The sequence below is a fragment of the Dermacentor andersoni genome, chromosome 1, assembly GCF_023375885.2.
Source record: "Dermacentor andersoni chromosome 1, qqDerAnde1_hic_scaffold, whole genome shotgun sequence".
NCBI classification, from domain to species: domain Eukaryota; kingdom Metazoa; phylum Arthropoda; class Arachnida; order Ixodida; family Ixodidae; genus Dermacentor; species Dermacentor andersoni.
The window spans coordinates 181,128,263-181,151,094 of record NC_092814.1 but is presented as its reverse complement, the minus strand read 5'-3'; the positions used below and the strand labels follow the sequence as shown (position 1 = coordinate 181,151,094).

General features: G+C 46.9%; 1 protein-coding gene and 1 pseudogene across 1 annotated transcript in view; both read right to left on the bottom strand.

The window, feature by feature from the left end:
- Tsp26A (Tetraspanin 26A) overlaps positions 1-22,832 on the bottom strand; it is a 50,405-nt gene that overhangs the window by 26,303 nt on the left and 1,270 nt on the right. The window contains exons 2-3 of the mRNA XM_050195257.3: positions 9,806-10,000; positions 5,224-5,298 (exon numbers count right to left, since the gene is read on the bottom strand). Coding sequence (XP_050051214.1) covers positions 5,224-5,298; positions 9,806-10,000 — 270 coding nt within the window. The remainder of the gene's footprint in view (positions 1-5,223; positions 5,299-9,805; positions 10,001-22,832) is intronic.
- LOC140215466 (uncharacterized) lies at positions 19,643-21,497 on the bottom strand (annotated as a pseudogene).

Sequence of the window (22,832 nt, the reverse complement as noted above, 5' to 3'; positions counted from 1 at the left end):
ACATTATGACATCTGTTGCTGCTTCGAGCAGATTTTCTTCAACAGTAATTGTCATTTGATAAAGTATTTTTCAAGTGCCCCAGACAACAAAAATGGCAATGACAGACAAGGTGGAAAAGAAGAAATTAACACAATTTCTGGAACCAGGTACACATGACAATTTACGTCACAATTTTTTGAAGTGTATTACACTTTCGTCTGGTTGAAAAACAGTTGTAAAATTCTGACACTTTCTATAAAGCTTCCCAAGACTCTGTGAAAATAAAATGATTACAAATACAGTTGAGCCCGCTTATAACGAACCCGAGCGTCACGCGGAATTCGTTCGTTCTATCCAGAAGTTCGTGGTATGTGGGCCACACACAAAAATTGACATCAATCAAAACAAAAATTTATAGAGAAAAAAAATCGGTGATCGTTGTCTGCCTCGTCAGAGCACACCCAATGACGGCGGTTTCAAGCTTGTTCAAAGCTGCGATGTGTTCGTCACCCAAGGCCTTAAAATACACAAGATTTCTAAGTGCCTCAATATGGCTCACTGCTGTGGTCGCGCTTACGGGTGCTGGCTCGGACGGATCGTTGTCATCGTCCGATGCTTCGGCGTCGCTTGATGCCCGCACTTCCCGGACGGCGGTCTCGTCGCAAAACGACTCCGCAACTTCAGCAGCGTCGTCCACATCAACAAAATCTTGCCAATCAAGATCGCAGCCGGCCAGGTTAGCGTCAACAACGCGTCGCCACAAGTCGTCGTCAGGCTGGCTTTGTTCAGTGTCTTCAATGCCTGCTTCAGGTGCGTCAGCGAAGCCGGCCTAACGAAAACAATTCCGGATGCATTCGGGTGTCACTTCCATCCACGCCGCTTTGATCATTTCTATCGCCGAGTACAGCGAGACCTGCAGAGGCACATTGGCAGCGGGGCGATCAACTGCAATCAGCATCCGCTGCACAACACGGCGCCTCTAGGCCGCTTTAAACGACCGTATTACACCCATGTCCAGCGGTAGCGCTTTTGAAGTTACATTTGGCGGCAGAAAAAGCAACTCAACAGCCGTTAAGACAGCTTGGACATGGTGGGCGGTACAGTTGTCGAGAATCAGAAGAACTTTGCGCCCTTTCTTCGCCATGCTGCTGTCAAAATCAATAAGCCATTCTGCAAACAACTCGCGTGTCATCCACGACTTCGAGTTATGCCTGTAACGCACTGGTACATATGTGCGGAAGCAACGTGGCCTCTTTGATTTACCGATGACAAATGGCAAGCATCGATCGCTTCCATCCATGTTGGTGCACAAAAGCACAGTTATGCGAACTTTGCTGTGCTTGCCGCCAGCACATTTGTCACCCTTCATAGCGTGCGTTTTGCCAGGCAGCATTTGATAGAATAGCGCCGTTTCATCGACGTTATACACATCCCTTTCAGCATAACTTGATACACGGGCCAAGTTTTTAGACATCCACGTGTTGATGTCTTTGTCGCTTACCGATGCCGATTCGCCGTTGATGGTCTTGAAAATAATAATACCGTGGCAGAGCTTGAAGCGATGGAGCCAGCCATTGCCAGGAGAAAAATATGGGAAGTCCAGGAGGAACGCTAAGTCAGCGGCCCGCTGATGGGAACATTGCGTGCTCGAGTATCAAGGAACCACTTTAGAAGCGCGTCTTCAACGTCTGCATATGTGGCTTTCCGTAGGCGCTTCCTCGTCGCGGAGTCCGTGGCGGCACTCTTGTAGATTTTGTCCTTCTCTTTTAGTATCGTGGATATTGTCGATTTCGACAAACCATACTTTTTCACCAGTTCGTGGTTTTTCGCGCCTTGGGAAAGGTCTTTCAAGATCAACAGTTTCGTGGCCAAGTCCAAAGCTTTTCGCTTCACTGTCGAAGTAGACGCCGGCGAATCTGCCATCTCGGATAGGCACGGGAGCACACCAGTAGGAAACAACACTGACAACGCTAGCACAACCACAAGTAAGAAAAAGACAGTCCCGCAGTCGTGTGAGGTGTGAGGCGCGGCGTTAAGGGGGTGGGGAAGGGAGAAGAGGGGGTACGAAAGCACGTGATCACGTGCTACGTTGTCAATTGGTGGAAAACTTCGCGGCTGCCCTGACGTCGACGATGGCGAGTAGGGTCCCATGGCGAATGAGCTGGCACTTTTGACTTGTGTGTTCACGTTGCTGATGCGTGCTGGGCCGGCATTTTTCTTTCTCTCTCTCTCTCGTTATCGCGGCGATCCCCTCGCCGCATCGCCGCTCCTCCGTGCCTCCAAGCCAATTCTCGGAGCGTGCACAGCACAGGGTCGGCGGATCTCGCCACGTGGAAAGTGGTCCGCGACACCAAGGCGTTCGCTGTAGCCGATCGGCTAGGCTCGCGGGCATTCGTTGTAGCTGAGACCGAGCGCCATAGCCTAAACGTATATTTTGACAGTCACGCCGGACTTGTTCGTGATAAGCAAGCGTTCGTCTTAAGTGGGGCCGTTATAAGTGGGCTCGACTGTATACATTACCATAACACTACCATAAAATTCCAGGCAAACGACAAGAAAAATCTCCGTGTTGAAACATTGGCTCCATGGAGATTTCTTTTTCTCCCCCCACTGATCACCTAAAGTCTCCATCTTCCTATGTACCTCTGCTGTTACTTTAGGATGCTAACACTATGGAATAGCTTCAGTTATTTGTGAGCACCCTCTGGTTGTAAGACCTTGAACTGTCTTTGCTTTTCTGTTTTAGACTTATGCATCTGCTACAACTTTTTGTTGAAGGTGAGGTAGTGCTTTTCTCTCCAAAGTGTTCATTTCGGTATTGAGACGTGACCTTTTGAAGGGCTTTGTGTAACGAGCATGTGACGCCCCCTCGGGCATAATCTTCATTGGCCTGCCAGGCTTGGTGGCCCGCATGGCTCGGTGGGAAACCCTGGTGTCACCGCATCAAATAATCACCGATGAGCACAGCATTTCTCTAACGGAGGGTGCCTCGAGCCGCCCCCCCCCCCTCCATTCACGAACCCGGGCGGATCGTGACACTGGCGACGAGGATGGTTCAAGGATTGACACACGCCACCGTGAGTGGCGAAACACGGCCCCTCATTCCTGCCACCATGCCGCTGTACGGGAGGCTCGAGACGTTTGAAGGAGGTGGGTCCGTATGGCCAGTCTACAAGGAGCAAGTCCACGTTCTCTTCCGGGCAAACGACACACCCGAAGCGAAACAGGGGGACATTTTCCTGGCCAGCTGCAGGACTCGCGTCTTCAATCTTCTGCTCTACTTCCTGAAGCTGGACACATCACATGTTAAGATGCTGAGTGAGCTGCTCACCATACTGCGCTCGTATTTCAGCCCGGCATCGTCCACACTAATCGAGCGGTTCTGCTTCAACAACTGGAGCTGCCAGGAAGAAGAGACCGTTCAGCAATTTGTCACTGCGCTACGAAGGTTAGGGAGTGCCGGCGCCTTCAGGGACTAGCTGGACTCGCTGTTCCAGGAATGTTTCGTCTGCGGCATAAGCAACCCCACCATGCAGGCACGACTCCTGAAGCTTCCCGACCCGTGGCTGGATGACGCCGTGAAGGCGGCTCTGGCGATGGACGCTGCAGCCAAGAACGACCACAAGATTGCACGTGCAGCCGGCTCACCGTCGACAGAGGCAGTAATCAACAAGTTGGTGACAAAGGGCAGTACCTGCAGTTGCTGTGGTGGTGCCAGTTCTCCAAAGCACAATGGTTCACATGCGCGAAACTGGGCACCTGGCACGGTTATGTCGAAGGGGGAGGACGAACAGCGGACAGCAGCAGCAGCCCAGATCAAGCCCAGGTTCCACACAAGCCCGTGGCCATGGTGGCCGTCACAAGGGTACGTGGTGGGGACATGTGGCAGCAGGCTCGCCTGTGCTGTCATACATGCTGACCGTCAAAGTCTGCGGGCACCCCATTTCTATTGAGCTGGAATCAGGGGTCAGCGTGTCAGTCATGGCCGGGAAACTGTTCAAGCGTACCTTCGCCGGCACGTCCGTCGAGGCTTCAGGTGTCATCCAGCGCAGCTAATCCGGACAGCTCTCCCAAGTCCAGGGTCAAGCCCAGGTCAGCATTCGCTTTGGCAACAGGGAGGCAATCCTTCCCTTAACTTAACCAAGCGGTCATCACCGACACTGCTGGGTCGAAACTGGGTTCACGAACTGGGCGTTCTGTCTGCCAGAGTAACAGGAAGCCATCCTGCGGGTGGTGAAAGACGTCCCAAGCCTCCCGACAGATTTCACGTCCCTTTTCCAGCCAGGAGTGGGCACATTCACCGGCAGGACAGCTGGCATCTATGTACCTGAGGGAGCCCGGCGTCGTTTTTTTCAAGCCTCGCCCACTGCCATTCGCCCTGAAGAACAGGGTCAGCCAGGAGCTCCAACGGTTACAGCGAGAGGGCATCCTGGTGCTCGTCAAGACATCTGAATGGGCTGCTCCCATCGTACCAGTCCTCAAGTGAGGGGGCAGTGTCAGGATCTACGGGGACTTCAAAGTTACCATCAACCCCATTGCTACCGTCGAGAAGTACCCACTGCGCCGGATTGAAGATCTCTGGTCAGCGTTGTCCGGGGGACAGAAGTTCACCAAGCTTGACCTCGGAGACTCTTACCAGCAGCTGGGGCTCCAGGATGCCTCCAGGAAGCATGTCACGATATTGACAACTTCGGGGCTCTTCCAGTACACGCGCTCATCGTTTGGCATGGCCTCAGCCCCAGCCATATTCCAGAGGGAGATGGACAACCTCTTCAGGGGCATGAGGCATGTGGCGGTGTACTTGGACATCCTGGTTACCGGTAATGACGACGGGGACCACCTGCAGAGCCTGCACAACGTCCTCGAACGACTGCAGGACGCCGGTCTCAAGCTGAAGCTGGAAAAGTGAGTTTTCCTGGCCCACAGTCTTGACTACCTGGGACATGTCATTTCCCAGGTCAGCCTGGCCCCGGCCCCCCACAATGTTGACGCTGTGCTTAAGGTGCCCAAGCCCCACAGCAAGACGGAGCTTCAGAGCTATCTCGGCCTCATCAACTTCTAAAGGAGTTCCCTGCCGAACCTGTCGGCGCATCTACAGCCACTCTATCTTCTGCTTTGAAATGGTCAGCAGTGGGTCTGTAAGGAGCAGGATGTGGCTTTCCAGCGCAGCAAGGAGCTAATCACCAAGGCTCCAGTGCTGGTACACTTTTCAATTTTTCACGAGAGGAGCAAACAACACTTACCCAATCTTTGAAGATGAATCCCAAAATGCCTGCCGTCATCTCCAACAGCAACAAGATCGCTAAAAATATGGCGTACTGAAAAAGCCCAGACAACAGTGTGAAGTACTCATTACCAAGATTGTGCTGTGTGCATCATTGCTCCATAACATAGTACATTAACAAAGGAAAAATCTAGCAAAAAGTACAACATAGTGACTGAGGGCTATGGTGCAAACAGCTCGCTATATATATAAGCGGTCTTAGAAATGAGAACCTAATATAGGTGAATACATATCAAAGGGTCAACGCAGAGGAACAGCAGCAAACTTGGGAAAACACGAATTACAGTGAAAAACACCCCCTTATCCAGACAAATTTTATTGAACCTCAAGATGTAGTCGGGAGCCAAAGCCTCGAAACCATGGTTAAGCAAAAAATTAAATATTTGTCTTACCCAGTCATGTAACATAGAATTAGCTCAACGCATTACATTAGTCGAACAGAGCCGCACAGGCTTTATCACTTGATTTAAGCCTACATGCCGAAATTGCAATGAAAATAAAGTTTTACACAGGCCCTGTGGTCTCTAAATTTGGCTCGTGACTGTACATCTAATAAGCACCAGTATGCCCCATTATGATTTCCAATAAGCCTAGTTTAAAACCAATTTTTGAAAGTCGCAATGTCACAATGGCAAAAAAGCCAAGACTTAACCTTTGCATGAAAAACTGATACAAGAGCTTGCTGGTTGCATTTGTTTATTTAAATTGGAAGTAGTACACAATACACAGTAACTGCTTTCAAACTAGCCTCTCTTGTTGCAATGATCTGTTAATTATTAATCGCCCCAAAATTAATTTCTGGGAATTTACATGCAAAAACCACTATCTGGTCACGAGGCACACTGTAGCGGGAGACTCCCCAATTAATTTTTACCCCCTGGGGCTCTTTAATGCGCATTTAAATCAAAGCACAAGAGTGTTTCTGTACTGCGCACCCATCACAATATGGCTGGCACTACCGAGATCGAACCCATGACCTCTATCTCAGCAGCGAAACACAATAGGCACTAAGCTACCACAGCGGATAATTAAATAGCTCCCTTTCCTCAAGTGTGCAAATGCAACCATCTTCACCATATTAGAAAAGTTTTCACTGCACTTCAATGGAAGGATCACAATGCACGATCAGTACATCCACAAGTGTCAAGGCATGTCAGCACTTTCTACTCTCAAGCACTAGGATATTGGCTGCGAGATTGAGCTACAGTTGACAGCACCAGCACCGCATTAGTGTGGACAAGCGATCAGTGGCACTCATTGAAATGTACATGGCAGTGGCACTTCCGTGTGAACAATTCAGCCAGAGTGTCTGGTAATGAAACGCGCTGACAGCAGTGAACTATTCATATATTGCCCTCCTATGAAACATTTATGCACGAAATGTGCAGAACACTTTTATTTACTTGAAAGAACCTTAAACTGTCACTTAACAGCGGACTAGCATTCAGCCACACAGTCCTTTTCAGCACTTCATCAGGCATTTTTGCGTGTGTTTCTCTTGTGTTCCACCTACTCTGTCAATATTGTTGCACAACTTAATACTTCATTCTCTGCAAATCTCGTAAAAGTTATAAAAAAGTCTGTATCCCTACAGAATGACAGTATAAGTAGCCCAAAGGTAGAAGTAACAAAGGTATACGAAGTAGCAAGTTAATGCACACTCTACAGCGCTTGTGTCGTGCCCAAGCCATCGTTCGTCTTCGTTTTCAGTGTGCTGTTGTTATATGCGAGCTATTACCAACTTGCCCAGTTTTCTATCCTCAGTACTACGTACTATGGCTCATAGGAACTATGGTCACTTAGACCAAATTGACGAAAATAAGGGGAGGATGGGACAAGGTGAGCGCTAACTCTCGAATCTTTATTGTCCACACAGGTACATCGAATTTATACCAAAAGATCCTTCAAACGGTGCATATGAAACATGCATTACAGCACCCGCAACATTTTTAAAATAAAATGACTATTCATGCAAGGTTTTTTCAGTTGGGAGGCCACTGCGAGAGGCAGTACGACAGTAGGATCGCCTTTTTTGGTTCAGAAAAGATTATTTTTATTGCAGCTGAACTAAAAACGCACCACTTAAATACAAAGCTGCTCTTGCACAACTACACATGCAACAGCAATGCAATAAAGTTGTATTGATTTGACAAGTGAAAACCATTAGGTTTTATTTTAGCTAAGGATGGCTACTGTCTTCCATAAGGCTAATACTGAAGCCAACACTGAAGAGTGAAAGGAACTTACAATAGTGCCTTTCAACTCCATGTTATGACATCCTGTGTCTAAGAGACTCCCATGTCATACATCATCCTCACATATTACCCTATGTTAGCTTTCCTTTTGGACTACCGAATCAATGTACAAAAGCACACAATTTAATTGCAAGACAAAATGAATTTATGGTAGCGGCATCAGGATTAGATATTAAAAGTAAACCTCAGGCATAGCTAATTAAGGAAAGTCGTGTAACCACGTAAGTGAGAGCCATGCAATTATTACAACTATCATAATGCAATTACAGCAATAAAAGTACATGACACGATATGATATGAGTGCTGCATGTTTACAATTCTTTTTTCTATAGCTCAGTGGTATTCACACCACTTTGTTCATGGCACTCTATCAGATTGTGGGGTGATCAACACATGACAAGTCGCTGAAGTGTGGCATTCATAGCTCACTGTGCCTTCATTCGTTTAGAACCAGGTAAAATTCTCCTTGCGATTTATTTCGAACACAAAGCAACAATAAAATTGATGATTGTGGCCAATGGAGGATGCAACAGCAACACACTATGGCGCTGAACACAGGCAGTCACTGATCTCACTATAGCGCAAAGACAACAGTGCATGGCTAAATGCTTCTGTACATTGTGAAAAAATGCAGATCAACATTTTCGACTGTGCTACAACTGTGAAAGAAACGGTCTTTAAAGATGCGCACGCTGTACCCACACAACTAAGCTCGTAATGCTAGTGAACAAGTGCAGCTACCTAGACTATCTGTAATTCAGTCGTGCCTGCTAGGCAACGACTGATCGATCTTGCAGCCAACACACACTGCTAAACAATCTTGCATGGCAACCTGAGGCTGGCACTCTGCACAGCATCCCTAGGCATTCTTAGCAGCAGGCACCCTAATGAGGTAGAAGGCCAGCTAACTAACTTCCTTGCACCTCCAACAAAAAGTGAGCTAGATTCATATTTACACTGCTTTTGCCTTGATGAAATCCTTAAACACTGGTGCCAGCTAGGTGCATGCATGAATAATAGAGCACTTGGTGTGCTTATGACATCCTAAAATCTTAGCTGACCCTTAGTTTGTTTCCTAAAAAAGTGTCATAAGCTTTTTTGGCATGTGGACTTTGTAACACACAGCTAGCACCTACATATATTTTTTTCAAACCATTCTCTCCAGTGTGACCAATGACAGTATGAAAAGAAATGTCTAATCAAGTAATTACTCTAGTAGACTGCCAAAAGCGATTGCACACAATTCATAAATAGCATCGATAATTCTACTGCACAGCTATGGCCAAAAGAACAGAGCCGGACAGGATCAACAAGTACATAAGCTCTGGGGTAAACGGTGCGCCAACAGCTAAGGAAATAAAGCACAAGTGAGAAGAGCTTTAGTTTCAGATGTGCACTGAGGGTACCCAGGCAATGTATTATGTGTAAACTTTTATATATTTGCTAATAACAAAAATGATTAAAAAAATTAAGGCAACTGATGCAACATTATGCTAATAGTGGCCAATCTCCACCAATTTCATTAATTATGTTATATTCTCTCTAGGTGAAATTTGAGAGAACTTGTTCATCACAGCTTTAACATTTGCTACCTGACAGTTCACTATAGTGTAAAATGCAAACATTTCTCGTAGTTCATCAAGTTCTTGAACTTGCTAGAACTATTCGCTGGCACTTTGTAAAATATGCATGACGAAGGGAAGGAGTGAGGGTGGGTGGGAGAAAAGAAGCAGCATGCATTTTTGTTTGTCTGCCCTGAGCACACACCTTTTGCGGGATACATACGCACGTTATGATTCTTAATTAGACACAGCACATAAGCACCAGCAAGCTAGGCACAGCAGAGACTTAGCAATAGTGTGTTTCGATCACAGTGACTTTTTCAGCGATTTTGCTTTTACACATTTAGCCTGCTTCAGGACGTTTGAATAAACTTGCTGAAAGCAAGTAGGTCTGTTTAGCACCTTGCATTGTCATAAAATGGCAGCCCAGGTACCATCATTTCTTCCTTGTATGCATTTTTTTTCTTCAATATTGCAGTGCCAATGCCTTTAAAACAATTTTGTGAACACAATATTTTTTGTAAAGCTTGGCACAAAATTTGTAAAATTGTACAACGAGCCTAAGTGCGTGAACCTTATGACAAATTCGGGAGAATTCGCATGTATATAACATTTTTTTGCTCATACACATATATGCACATAGACGCAATGCACTCGTCAAAAGTGCATGTAAAAGAACTGCCCCATAAAAATTTTCTAGAGAAAGTAGAAAAGGGTTTCTTACAGCAGCGAGCAGGCAGGTATTTTCTCTCAGGGCACCGACGCAGCCAGTGAAACCAATAATAAAGGTGATGCCTCCAATGACAATCAGCACAAAGGCAGGGTCCAGTGCAATGTTAGTAAGTCGACTCAGGTTGTTGAAAATGTCCTTCTCAGTCCAGGCCCAAACACCAACAACCATGATGCTTAAGCCCATCAGCTGCAATGTGCAAGCACTATGAAACAACACACACAAGAGTACTTTGCCCTCGTAAATACAGTCAAAAGAGCACAAAGTATTTTGCATACAAAGCACTCCCTCCATTATTGCACAGGCAGCTAAAACAATCATTGACTACCACAGTCACACTTGATAGAGAATGGCAACTTCCTAGTGCCTGTTCAAAACTTGAGTAATTGAGTGGCCTATATGACAAATTGCCGATGCTACGCAGCAGGGTTAGGCATTCATCAGCACAAATGGAACACTTTCAAAGGCAATTGTGTCCCAAAACGATTCGAAACTGCTCACATGACCAGTTGAATGTTGCGACTACAGGGTTTGTACAGAACATTAGACTCACAATGCAAGGACAATTCAAGGACTTCAAGGATGCCAAAGCCCAAATTCAAGGATTGGAAACAAACCTTATTCATAAACATACACTGGAGAAGAGTAATCTCCTTAGCTCCGATTTATTGCCGCTAAGCAGCTGCCGAGTTCGACACACACTTCAAGCTCTTCAGCTGGGTTTTCAAGTTTACTTTCCCATTGTAACAATGTCGATCACCTTCTAGCATGATGGTTAGCAGTTTGCAGCTTCAGTCTAAGATATACGTCGCGTTAAAGCCAAATTACACTTTTTTTCGTCAGGCCTTTCTACAACCTAAGGCTTGAAAAAGGAGCCATGGACGCTGTGGCGTGAACCAAATGGCAAAAGAACAAAAATAGTGGTACGGTTTGTTAAACAATGGCAACACTTCTAAACAATGTTGGCAACTGTGAACACACCATATTGCATCTGTTGCGGCACTATGAAAATAAAATATCTAGGGTCATTTCCTGATAGACAGTGCCTATCGCACAGCACCAATGTGGAGTTTCTTATTCTGAACGCTCAAATGTTGCCACCCCAACCCCTTAAGTGTTTTTGGACAAGCTCTGCTCGTACACGATCCTGGTTCATTTTGATTTGGACGAGTTAAGCTCACAACGGCAATAATCTCGCTTTCAAACAGATTTAGACAAACTCATCACGACCACTTAGTTCTTTTTTCTTTCTATTACATATACAGCTGCAAATTACGCTGTTATTTCGCTCTTTTTTGTTTTACCACATAGAGGTAAACAATTTTTCAGCGCCTCAAAGGCTGCATTGATTCAGTCTTCATGTTCTACAACATAGATGGCAGCCATTTTGTCGGCACTGAAGGGGCGCATTTATTGCGGTCTTTTTTTTCTACTAGATAGATTGGTAAGATGGTAACACGTTGTCGACACTCCAAGAGCATGTTTTTGGAACCGCACGCTTTTTTGCGCCTTTTGGTAGATTTTGAACAATGGCATATGCCACTGACAGCTGGCATGCATGCAAAAAGAAAGCCACTGCTCAACTCTGACAGTGAGTGAAAGCAATGCACCAGAGCTTTGTTCTTTCAGCGAAGAGGATGATGATAGTCTTATCGCTTCTATGGAAAGTGATTCGTATTGTTACGTGTAGAAAGACACAAGACGAAAGAGGCTATTTACAGGCTATTTACACTGGAACCAGACAGCCAGGCCGACACTCGCCCGCACCAAAGCACAGACCAACTTCATCGTCATTCTCGCAGTGGCTCGTCTCTTGAGTATCTCCCGATAACATTGTAATACTACCCCCCGGCGGCAAAAGCGCCATCACTGTGCTGTTAAATATCCAAGGCACATGGAGAGTTGTAGGGCTTGAGTCAGGCGACATAGACAATGTCACTGGTTGTCACAGCGGAGGACGTAGTAGGCGTGGCTAGAACAACTTCATAGGTGACATCGGTCACTTGGCGGAGCCCGCGATACAGGCCTGTATAACAGGAAAGCAGTTTCTCACAAAGGCCAACTTTACGCGATGGTGACCAAAGCAACACGAGGGTGCCAGGCACAAAATGGACATCATGGTGACGGAGGTCATAGCGTTGCTTCTGTTTGTCTTGAGACACTTGTAGACGAATGCGCGCAACTTGACGAGCATGGTCAGCACGGGTGATTGCATCAAGGGCATAAGCGCTAGTTGAAGCTGTGGTGGAAGGAAGCACAGGGTCTAGTAGTAACGTCGGTTCTCGGCCATACAAGAGGTAAAACGGGGGAAAGCCAGCAGTTTCGAGACGGGAAGAGTTGTACGCAAATGTAATGTAAGGTAGAGCCAGGTCCCAGTTACGGTGGTCATCTGAAACTTATTTCGATAGCATGTCTGTAAGGGTGCAGTTCAAACGCTCAGTGAAGCCGTTCGTTTGAGGGTGGTAGGAGGTGGTAAATTTATGCTGTACGAAGCAGGCCCGCATGATGTCGTCAATGACTTTGGCCAAAAACGTACGACCACGGTCTGTTAGCAATTGACTCGGAGCACCATGCATCAAAATGATATCATGTAGAAGGAAGTCCGCAACATGAGTTGCGCAACTGGTTGGAAGAGCGCGGGTTACGGCGTAGCGGGTCGCGCAGTCAGTCGCGAGTGCAACCCACTTGTTTCCTGATGTAGATTCCGGAAATGGGCCAAGAAGGTCTAAGCCAACACGATGGAAGGGCTCGGCAGGGATGTCGAGCGGCTGCAGGTAACCAGAGGGGAGCTGGGAAGGCTTCTTGCGTCGTTGGCAAAGTTCACAAGCGGTGACATAACGTCGTATGAAACGGGCAAGGCCCGGCCAGAAAAAACGGCGATGTACACAGTCATAGGTTCGAGATACGCCGAGGTGTCCTGCCGGTGGTGCGTCGTGAGCTCTTCTAGAACGGTTGAGCGGAGGTGTTTAGGTATGACAAGTAGGAACTCAGAGCCGTTCGGATGAAGGTTACGACGGTCGCGGAGGACGAAGAGGCATAGGGTGGTATCGGCCGGAGAGTGTTCAAAACGGTCGACGAGTGCTCTGATGTAGATGTCACGACGTTGCTCATCGGCAAAATGAAGCAGCTGTGATACAGAGGATATGCAAGCAGCACTGGTAATATCGGTAGAGTCAGGGTCGTCAACAGGGTAACGCGATAAACTGTCAGCGCCTTGGTGCAGGCGGCCAGCTTGTAGACCACATAATATGAAAATTCTTGTAGCCTCAAAGCCCATCGACCAAGCCGGCCTGTAGGATCTATTGGCGATGAGAGCCAGCAGAGAGCATATGGTCAGTGACTACGGAAAAAGGGCGACCGCAAAGATAAGGACGGAACTTTGCAACCGCCCAGACAACAGCAAAGCATTCTCGTTCTGTAATGGTATAGTTGCGCTCCGATGGTGCTAGGAGGCGGCTCGCATAAGCAATAACGTGATCCTGGCCATGATGACGCTAGGCTAAGACGGCACCTACGCCATGACCGCTGGCATCTGTATGCAATTTTGTAGGGGTATCGGGGTCGAAGTGGGCGAGAATGGGTGGTGAGGTTAGAAGAGTGACGAGACGAAAAAAGGCGGCGGCTTCTGAAGTGCCCCATGAGAATTGTACGCCTTTCTTCAAAAGATTAGTGAGGGGTGTAGCAACTGTCGCAAAATCTGGAACAAAACGACGAAAGTATGAGCATAGTCCTACAAAACTTCGGACGTCTGCGGCTGTCTTCGGAACCGGAAAGTCTTGGACAGCGCGAGTTTTGCCGGGATTAGGCTGTACTCCGAAAGTGTCAACGAGATGGCCCAGAAGAGTAATTTGACGGTGGCCAAAACGACATTTGGACGAGTTAAGTTGCAGCTTCGCCTTTTGAAATACATCAAGTATAGTTGTTAGACGTTCAAGGTGAGTGTCGAACGTTGGCGAGAAGACGATGACATTGTCGAGGTAGCAGAGGCATGTGGACCATTTGAAACCTTGGAGCAAGGAGTCCATCATACGCTCAAATGTGGCAGGGGCGTTGCATAATTCACACGGCATTACCTTAAATTGGTATAGGCCATCAGGTGTGATAAATGCGGTATTTTCTCTGTCCATATCATCAACAGCAATCTGCCAGTATCCAGAACGAAGATCAATAGAAGAGAAATAGGTGAAACCGTAGAGGCAGTCAAGGGCATCGTCTATACGTGGGAGTGGGTAGACATCCTTCTTAGTAATGTTGTTCAGACGACGGTATCGTCGTTCTCGCGGCGGCTCATCTCTTGAGTATCTCCTGATAATATCGTAGTAGTATAGAAGACAACATTGACTTGGCCCGGCAGTGGTGTAGCGTGGACACTGACAGCCCCCCTCCGTATCCAGACGAGTTGCCGAGGTGCCCTATGCTGGATAATGATATCACGGAGTAAGAAGTCCACAATTTCGGTCGTGCAGCTGGTCGGAAGAGCACGGGTGATCGCAAATCGCACTGCATAGTCTGTAGCGACGGCAACCAATTCGCTTCCCGAGACAGACAGAAGAAACGGGCCATATAAGTCGAGGCTGAAGATGGCCAGCAGGCGAGAGTAGCAGCTTTTTCCGGCACTGACAAAGGTCACAAAAGGCCACATAATGACACACTGAGCGGGATATGCCTGGCCAGTAGAACCGACAGCATGCGCTATTTTATGTGTGCGAAATGCTGAGGTGCCCCACTGTTTGTGCATCATGAAGCTGGGCCAGAACAGCCGAGCGGAGGTGTGCTGAAATCGCAAGTAAGAGGTCAGGACCATCATAAAGCAAACTGCAACGATGTAAAGTGTCATGATCAAGAAGCACAAAGAGGCGGAGAGAGGCATCAGGAGCCTGGGAAATGAGACAGTCAATAATCTTGTGTAGGACCAGGTTACAGCATTGCGCAGCAGCAATGTTGAAGAGTTCAGAGATGGCAAGTACACAAAGACAGTAGTCTATTGGCGCAGGTTCTGGTTGGTCAACGGGGTACCGGGAAAGGCAGTTGGCATACCGATGCAAATAGCCAGAGTTGTAGAGGACTGTATATGAGTACTCTTGAAGCCGTAATGCCCAGCGTCCAAGGAGACTCAGATCATTGAGCAAAGACGGCCAGCAGAGAGCGTGATGGTCAGTGACGACGGTAGACGACCTACCATACAGATAAGGGTGAAATTTTGCCACGACCAAAGCAAGAGCGAGGCACTCTCTGTAATTGAATAATTCTGCTCAGTGGCAGAAAGAAGGTGACTGGCATACGCAATGACACAGTCCTGACCACGTCGACATTGAGCCAGAATGGCACCAATGCCATGGCCACTTACATATGTATGGACTTCCGTGGGAGCAGATCAAAGTGAGCCAGCAGAGGCAGCGTGGTGAGCAGAGCAATGAGCTACGAAAAGGCAGATGCTTGGGCAGGACCCCAGGTAAAGAGAACATTTTTTTTAGCAGGCATGTAAGAGGCTGTGCTATCTCTGCAGTCTTTCACAAAGCAACAAAAGTAAGAGCAAAGGCCAGAAAAACGAGCAGATGTCTTGTGAAGAACAGGGCATTGGAAAGTTGGCAACAGCGCGTACTTGGGCAGGGTCAGGTCGGATGCTGGCCACATCAAGAAGATGGCCAAGTACGGTGATGTCTCGGCATCCGAAACGGCATTTGTAGGAGTTTATTTGAAGCTGGGTGTTGCGAAATAGCTGCAAAATAGCCAATAGTTGTTGTAGATGACTGGGGAATGGAGGCGAAAAAATTACGCCGTCAACGTAACATAAGCAAGTAGACAACTTGAACCCGTGAAGGAGGGAGTCCATTCGTTCAAATGTCACTAGGGCATTGCACAGAACAAAGGGCATAACTTTAAACTGGTAGAGCCCATCGGGCATAACGAAGGTCGTCTTTCCGCGATCTTGCTCGTCAATGGCAATTTGTAAATAGCCGGACCGAAGATGTATGGAAGAAAAGTACCTTGCACCATGCAGAGTCGAGTGCATTGCCTATTCGTGGCAAGGGGTAGACGTCCTTTTTTTGTAATCTTGTTCAGCTGCTGATAGTAGATACGGAACTGCCAGATGTCTTTTTCTGACAAGCATCACAGGGGATGTCCAAGGACTCACAGATGGTTCAATGATGTCCTTAGCCTTTTCTCAACTTCTGTTTGAATGAGACGGCGTTAGGATGCAGACATTTGGTAAGGGCACCTATGAATGGGTCTAGCATCTCCAGTATCAATGCGATGGGTTACAAATGATGTCTCGCCAAGATAGGGCAAAGAAAAATCAAAAACATCGTGGTAAGATGCTAACAAGCTTCGGACTGAGAAGGGGACAGGTCAGAGGCAATCATACCATCAAGAAGGTCGTCAAGCATAATACTCGTGTCCGGGCTTGCAGGTGACGACTGTGGAGCACTGAGAGTCAGGGCCAGACAGTCGCGTGCGTCTAAAGGTGATATGCTGCCTAACGTGATGCCTTCGGGAAGAAATTGTGGGGTACATCTAAAGTTGAGAATAGGTAAACATGCCCAGTTCTCCGCAACAGTCATAACAGAGTGAGGGAGTGCAACACACCACATCAAAAGAGCATGGAGAGAAGGGGAGATCACATAGTCACCATCACAAACAGGGGGCTCCAAGGTCAAAGTGAGATGTCGTGGTAGCTGGTCGCAGGCAAACGAACTCAACGACACAAATGCGGGGACAACTCAGTTTTGAGGTCAGGTACAGAAGGAAGTTCCAACTGTAGAAGGCCAGATGAGCAGTCAATGAAGGCAGAATGGGTGCTCAGGAAGTGATGGCTAAGGATGACACCATGGGGACACTATTGTGGAACGCCAAATAGAATTGAGGTCTGGTGGCCAGCAAAGCTCATACGTGCAGTGCAAATGCCGTCGATGGAAGGTGTACCACCGTAAGCAATGCGAATGACAGGCGACGTGGCAGGTGCAAGAACCTTGCGCAGATCAGAAAGGCGAGTGCTCATGACAGATAGTTGTGCCCCCATGTCAATGAGAGCCAAAACAGGTGCGCCGTCCACTTCTACGTTATGGTTTTGTCGTGTACCAGGGTCAACAGAGGTTTTCTGGATCGGATGGCCAATGCAGCATCACCTCTGGGAACTGCACTGGTCAGTTTTCCCAAATTGGACGACCAGGGTACAGTGACGGCGTGCAACGGGGCAGCAGAGAGCGAGAATGCGGGTTCTGCAGGGATGGCGAGCGGTCATAGCGTAGAGTCGGGGGAAGAACATCAGGGTAAGGTGGGTCATCGCGGGCATGTAACGAAGAGGGCTGACTATCTTCCGGGCAGCAAGTGTACGTGGCACGAGGTGATGACGGCCGGCGATAGCGACAATGGCAGGAAATGTGGACTATCCCATTGCAGGTGAAGTTTACTGGCCTGTTGTCACGCATGAGTCACTGGTTTGAATCGTGGTTTCCAGGTTAGGTTGATTGTTGGCAAGGAGGTCGCAAGAAGTTGCTGACCACAAGGCAACTTACAGCACAGAAGGGATGAATGCCTCCATTCGCCAACTCTTCATGCACGACGGCTTGGATCAATGATACTGCTGGGTGGGACTCGTCGTAAGAATGGGCCTGAGGAACAGATGGAGAAGCTGCCTCAATCTCACACCGCACAAGACGCAGCAAGCTTTCGGTACCAGGCGGCTGGACGTCCTCACACGTTGAGGCAACGGCGGTGTTGGGGAGCCTTTTTTTATGAACTCTATTATAATGCCATCCATAGTCGAGCGGTCCTTATATATCAGTAAAGGCGTCACTGGGAATGCCTTTAGGTATGTGGCTGACTGTCAGCTTCAGGCATTTTGTCGTCAACCCGCCGACACAAGAGCTAACACGTTCTGAATGTACACGACATATGGTTCAGTTGATGTTTGGGTCCGGCACGGAAGTTCCTTCTTAGCAGCTCACTGGCACCCAACTGGCTTCCCCAACAGCTCCTGTAGTTTTTATTTGCAGGTATCCCAACTTGTCAGTTCCTCCTTGTGTGTTTGGAACCAAACACGGGCCATTCCTTTGAAGTAGGAGATAACATTGACCAACATTATGGTTGGGTCCCACCAGTTGTTTTGCTATCTCACTCATATTCGGTTAACTAGTCTTCAACATTCGTGGAGTCAGTACCGGAGATGGTACCAGGGTCTCGGAGTTGGGCCAAGACAACTAATGTTGTGGGAGCCGCGGCTGAGCCCTCTGGCTGTTCAGTTGACATGGTCGTATGACCCAAAAGATGTCCACTGCAAAGCTCCGTTGTGTCCTTCGGATATACCCCAAGCATCCACCAAAGGCGTTACGGGGAGATGTCAAAAAGGGTTTACGTACAATACTTGCAAAGTGGCAGCGAGTGGCACCACAACAACAAAGATGACAAGCCGGGGCACAGCTCGTCCTCTTTCTCGTATGCTATGCAACATTTTCGTTGTCCACAGGACAGGTGGCTCATAACAATATACTAGGTCAGTGGTCACAATCATAGTGAGCTCTAAGTCAGCCAGAGCACTAGTTCACTTCTTTCAGTCTATGGGGCTTGGAGATTGGCTGTGACAGTGACGTGTGCAGCCTCAATTTTATGCACCAATTTTCGTTTCGACACTCATATTTCTTTCTTGCTATCTCTTTAAATCTCTTTAAATCTTTTTTCCCCATTGCAGGATAGCAAAGTGGACTCCTTCTGGCTAACCTTACTGCCTTTCCTTTATTTTATTTCCCCTCTCTCTTTCCAAGCTTGATTCCAGGTCTCTGAAGCAAGAGCACAAAATGCATTGGTATATCTTGTCTCAATACTACGCTACGTGCTACCCGTGTCTACAGCCTTGTCATAACACTTCCATCATCCATTACAGGAATGACAGAGACTAGGCCTGTGATGTGGCCTGCAATCAAGCTAAATCCTGATATGAATTGAATAGCACATTGAAATGCTGCGTTATCTGACCAGCTTATCTCCAATGCTGCAGTGGAAGCTGCGATGGGCATCTTGGGTTACATACATGCAGTCACATGCAGGGTATCTGTATGAATGTGATGGCATCAATGCATTTCAGCAATTAAAATGCTACGCTTAATGCCATGTGTCCTGGTCATCACAAGCCTGTGATGTGTGTGACGGCCTAATTAGCTTCCCATACACCACCATAACAGCGAATAAATGTGTGAAGTCAATCATGTTGATTTAAAATGCAAACAGGAAGAAACAAACAGTACAATTTTAACATCTAATTACTTGAAATTGCAATGTGCAACTATGGCATATTCTGGTACTAAATGTACTCTAGCCCCAACACTAAGACCCTGTAGAACATAGCACACAATGTCAAATGAGAACTGAACCTTATGGTTTGATCTCATGTTCACTTTTCATTCCAGTATGAGACATTATGCTAGCATTGTTAATAGTAACTTATTACAACACAGACATGTACACAAGGTTCATGCTGGTGTATATGACAAAAATTCAAGGGTTTTCAAGGACTTTCAAAGCCCTGTGTGTGGATTTTCAAGCACCACATTCTCTGTTAGAAATCTAAATAGACAGACGTTCAGGGGTAGACAGAGGCTCGAAATGATGAGAATTCGATGAAAAAGGGGATTGTCGCTGCAGCCAACGTTTTAACAAAGAAACTTGTCTTCAGACAAAACTATGGCTCCAGCGATACTTCATTTTTTTTTACCATTATTCATCACTGTTTGTTAGAGTTACATGCATGACCACTTTCAGTGAGTTAGAAGATGCAAACATTTATTTGCTAAAGATCAACCAAGCAACAAACCCTCCCTCAGTCCTTAGGTGGCCTCATTTTGCTTCTCCTGAATTTTTGACGTCAATGTCCAAGATCTCCTGCTGCTTGCTCTTGGCAGTCTTCCTTAGGCTATTTAACTTCATTATGCAAGTAGGGTCACTGGTTGCCTCCGCTTGTTCTGCATACGAGTCTGCTGAAGCTGTCAATTCTGTAACAGCGGCTTCTAGTTTATTTTTCTTCCTTCTGAGAGTTTCAATCTCTTCATCAATGCAGCGTTTCTTCCTCTGTTTCGCACCTCCACACTCCTGCTTGTTCTGTGTTTCCGAAAAGGCACGGTATGCGAAAAGGCATGCTCTCAATTCCTTTGTGATGGGCACATTGAAAATGCCATTTGCTACGCGTACAGCATCACAGATAATGCGCTGTGCAATGTGAGACACTTCTTTCATGTTCTCTACTGAAACCTGGTGATTCACGCTGAATCCTCTCTCTACACTTGCTTGGCCTTGACTAAGTGTAAGCAGCAGTTTTTCAACCCTCCAAAGCTTGGCATATGCTGAGCCAACCTTTAAAAGTTCAAAGAAAAATTTGTCAAGTGTATGCGAGCTCCATTCAAATAGCTGCAACTCATGTTTGCGCTCCTGTAGCAGCTCAATTAACTGTGCAAGCACAGTATCCCTTGAATGCTCATGGATCCTCTCTACTGAAATGAGTGCATCCAGAACTTTCTTTAAGCCTTCCAGACACTCATCCAGCTTCAATGACATCTGCCTGGGGTCTAGTGAAGAGAGGCCTCTCACAATGGGATATCGCAGGGGGCTCTTCTCCAGGATCTTTTTTGTGACACTTAGAAGAAACTCCTTGCACTGCATGCAAAATGCAAATGCGGCTTTTAAGAACCTGCTTGGCTGTGTGCTCAACATCTATCTTCTCGAGTGACACGTGGTTGTTTAAATCTTTAAAGTCAATCTTCAGGAGGCCAGTGATTTCCACTGATAAACAGAGAACAGAAGACTTGAGAAACTTTGTTAGCAGTTTTCTGACAATATTCTCAAGGTCCTTTGCCAAAAAGAACATAACTGGCTTATCTGTCTGAAAGTGTGTCAATAATAGCTGGAAGGTCATCGCAATAGGAAGTGCAAACTTGAGGTTTGCTACCACTAGTGGGTCACAGTGAAAATCCCAAACATTCTGAAAAGAAGCACACTTGGCAAGGTTCACTTCCTTGCTTCTTGCCACTTCCACATACTCTTTGACATCAGGCCAGAGAAGCAGAACCGGGACGTTCTCAATCTACTGATGTGCACAGAACTTGAGAGGAAACAAGAGTTGGTCCGGTCCGGTGACAGCTACAAAGTCTTCTCTCCGGGCAGGTGCATCAAAAAACAGCCTGCTCATACTTGAGAGCAAAATGTCCAAGCTCCATTTGCTTGCTGCAAGACCTGCCTTGTAGGCATTATGCACAGTGTGCAAGCTACAGCTGCCCAAGTCTAAGCACCCCACCTGATTGTTCTTCTGTAGGTGCTCCTGCAGGCCTTTGAATGCCTTGAGATTCACATTGGGTCAGTCCATTGATACTTGCACTATTTTATGTAATGGAAGTGGTTCTAAGGCACCAAGTAGTTTTTCTTGCAGATCTTCAGCCCTGGCATGGCCCATAAACACAGATGTGAAGTAGTGTATGGTGACCGACTGTGATGCATCCCAGTACCTTAGATGAACATCCGTTTGCTTTTGCTGGCAATTCTCATTCAGAGACTCGTCAAACAAGACAACATAGTAGTCGCTTTTCTCTATCTCCCGCCACAGAGAGGAAAGAAAGAATGGCCTCAAACCATGGCACGCGATATACGAGCACTTCTGCTCTCCGCATGTGAAAGATTGTGCCACCTCACTGTCTGGAAACATCCTCTGAAACAATCCATTCACCTGTGATGACGAATGATATGAATAGTGTGATGTTATAACCTTCAATGTCCACAAAAATTTCTGTGTCAATCACAAGTTCATGCTTCTTGCATGCATCCATCAAGTTTGACGACTGCGATGGCCCTGGCTTTGGTTCATTCGTTTGACATTCAGAGATCGCCAGGAAGCTCCTCATCATGCAGCTACTCCCGGTGGCTTGCATGTGCTCTCTATGCTTGGCACTTTTTAGGTGGCTTTTTAATGCTGACTCCCGCCCATGGCAGTGATGTCAAAACACTTACAGCAAACTTTGCATTTTACCTTGCGCGGATTTGAGATGTCCGGTGCAAGCCACTCTCAGTAGTTGACGTTGTTCAGCCACGACCGCTGAAATTTGCATTTTTGGGGCATTGTTGGCACACATGTTTACTGGTGCACACTATGCTGCAGATGCACAAAATGTCATGATACCGCTGTACACGCACACCCAAGTGCTACATGTGCAGTAAATCTCGCGATACAACAGCACGTACACAGATGAGCGCTACACGCACACAAAATGGCACGATGGAACTGCACACGCATGCGTAAGTGTTACACGTACACAAAATGTGACGATACAACCACACACGCAAGCGCTAAGCACACACAGTGGCCACCATTTCTCTACTCAACTGGAAAGTAGCACAGGAAATGGGTGAGAGGAAACGGTGAGCAAGCCAGTGTCATTCTGGTCAGATGTTCATGAGCGTCCGCTAGGCACGTGTTTACTTGACTTTGTACGAAACTTGCACCATATTTTTAACAAAATCGCAGTGGGAATTCAGGAGGGTTGAAATTTTCTCAAATACAATCACTGGAAGTTTATTAAAAATAAAAATTTGGGAAATTCAAGGATTTTCAAGGATCTGCTAAAATTCCAGGACTTTCAAGGCCTTGAAAACGATCTTTTCAAATTCAAGTGTTTTCAAGGGTTTCAAGGACCCGCATGAACCCTGTGTACAGTGCTCAGTAATTCACACGCGATACTGGGAACGCATGGCAGCTGGAGCATTTTGCGCCACTGGAGAATGCTGGGTGATCTTCGGGGAGCCAAATTCAGTCACAATGCATCCTAAAGGCTCTAGCTTTCATCAAATGCCACAGTGCCTAGGCTCGGTGTCCCCAGCACCCAACCGCAAAAAGTGCTGGAAGCCGTGCGCTCCAAGTATCGCATTTCAGTCGTTAAACACTGTGCTGCACTCATTTTTTAAACATGTTCATTACACATTACAAACAATAACTTATCTACATACACATTAATATAAAGGTTATGCCAGTCACTTCTGTAGCAAG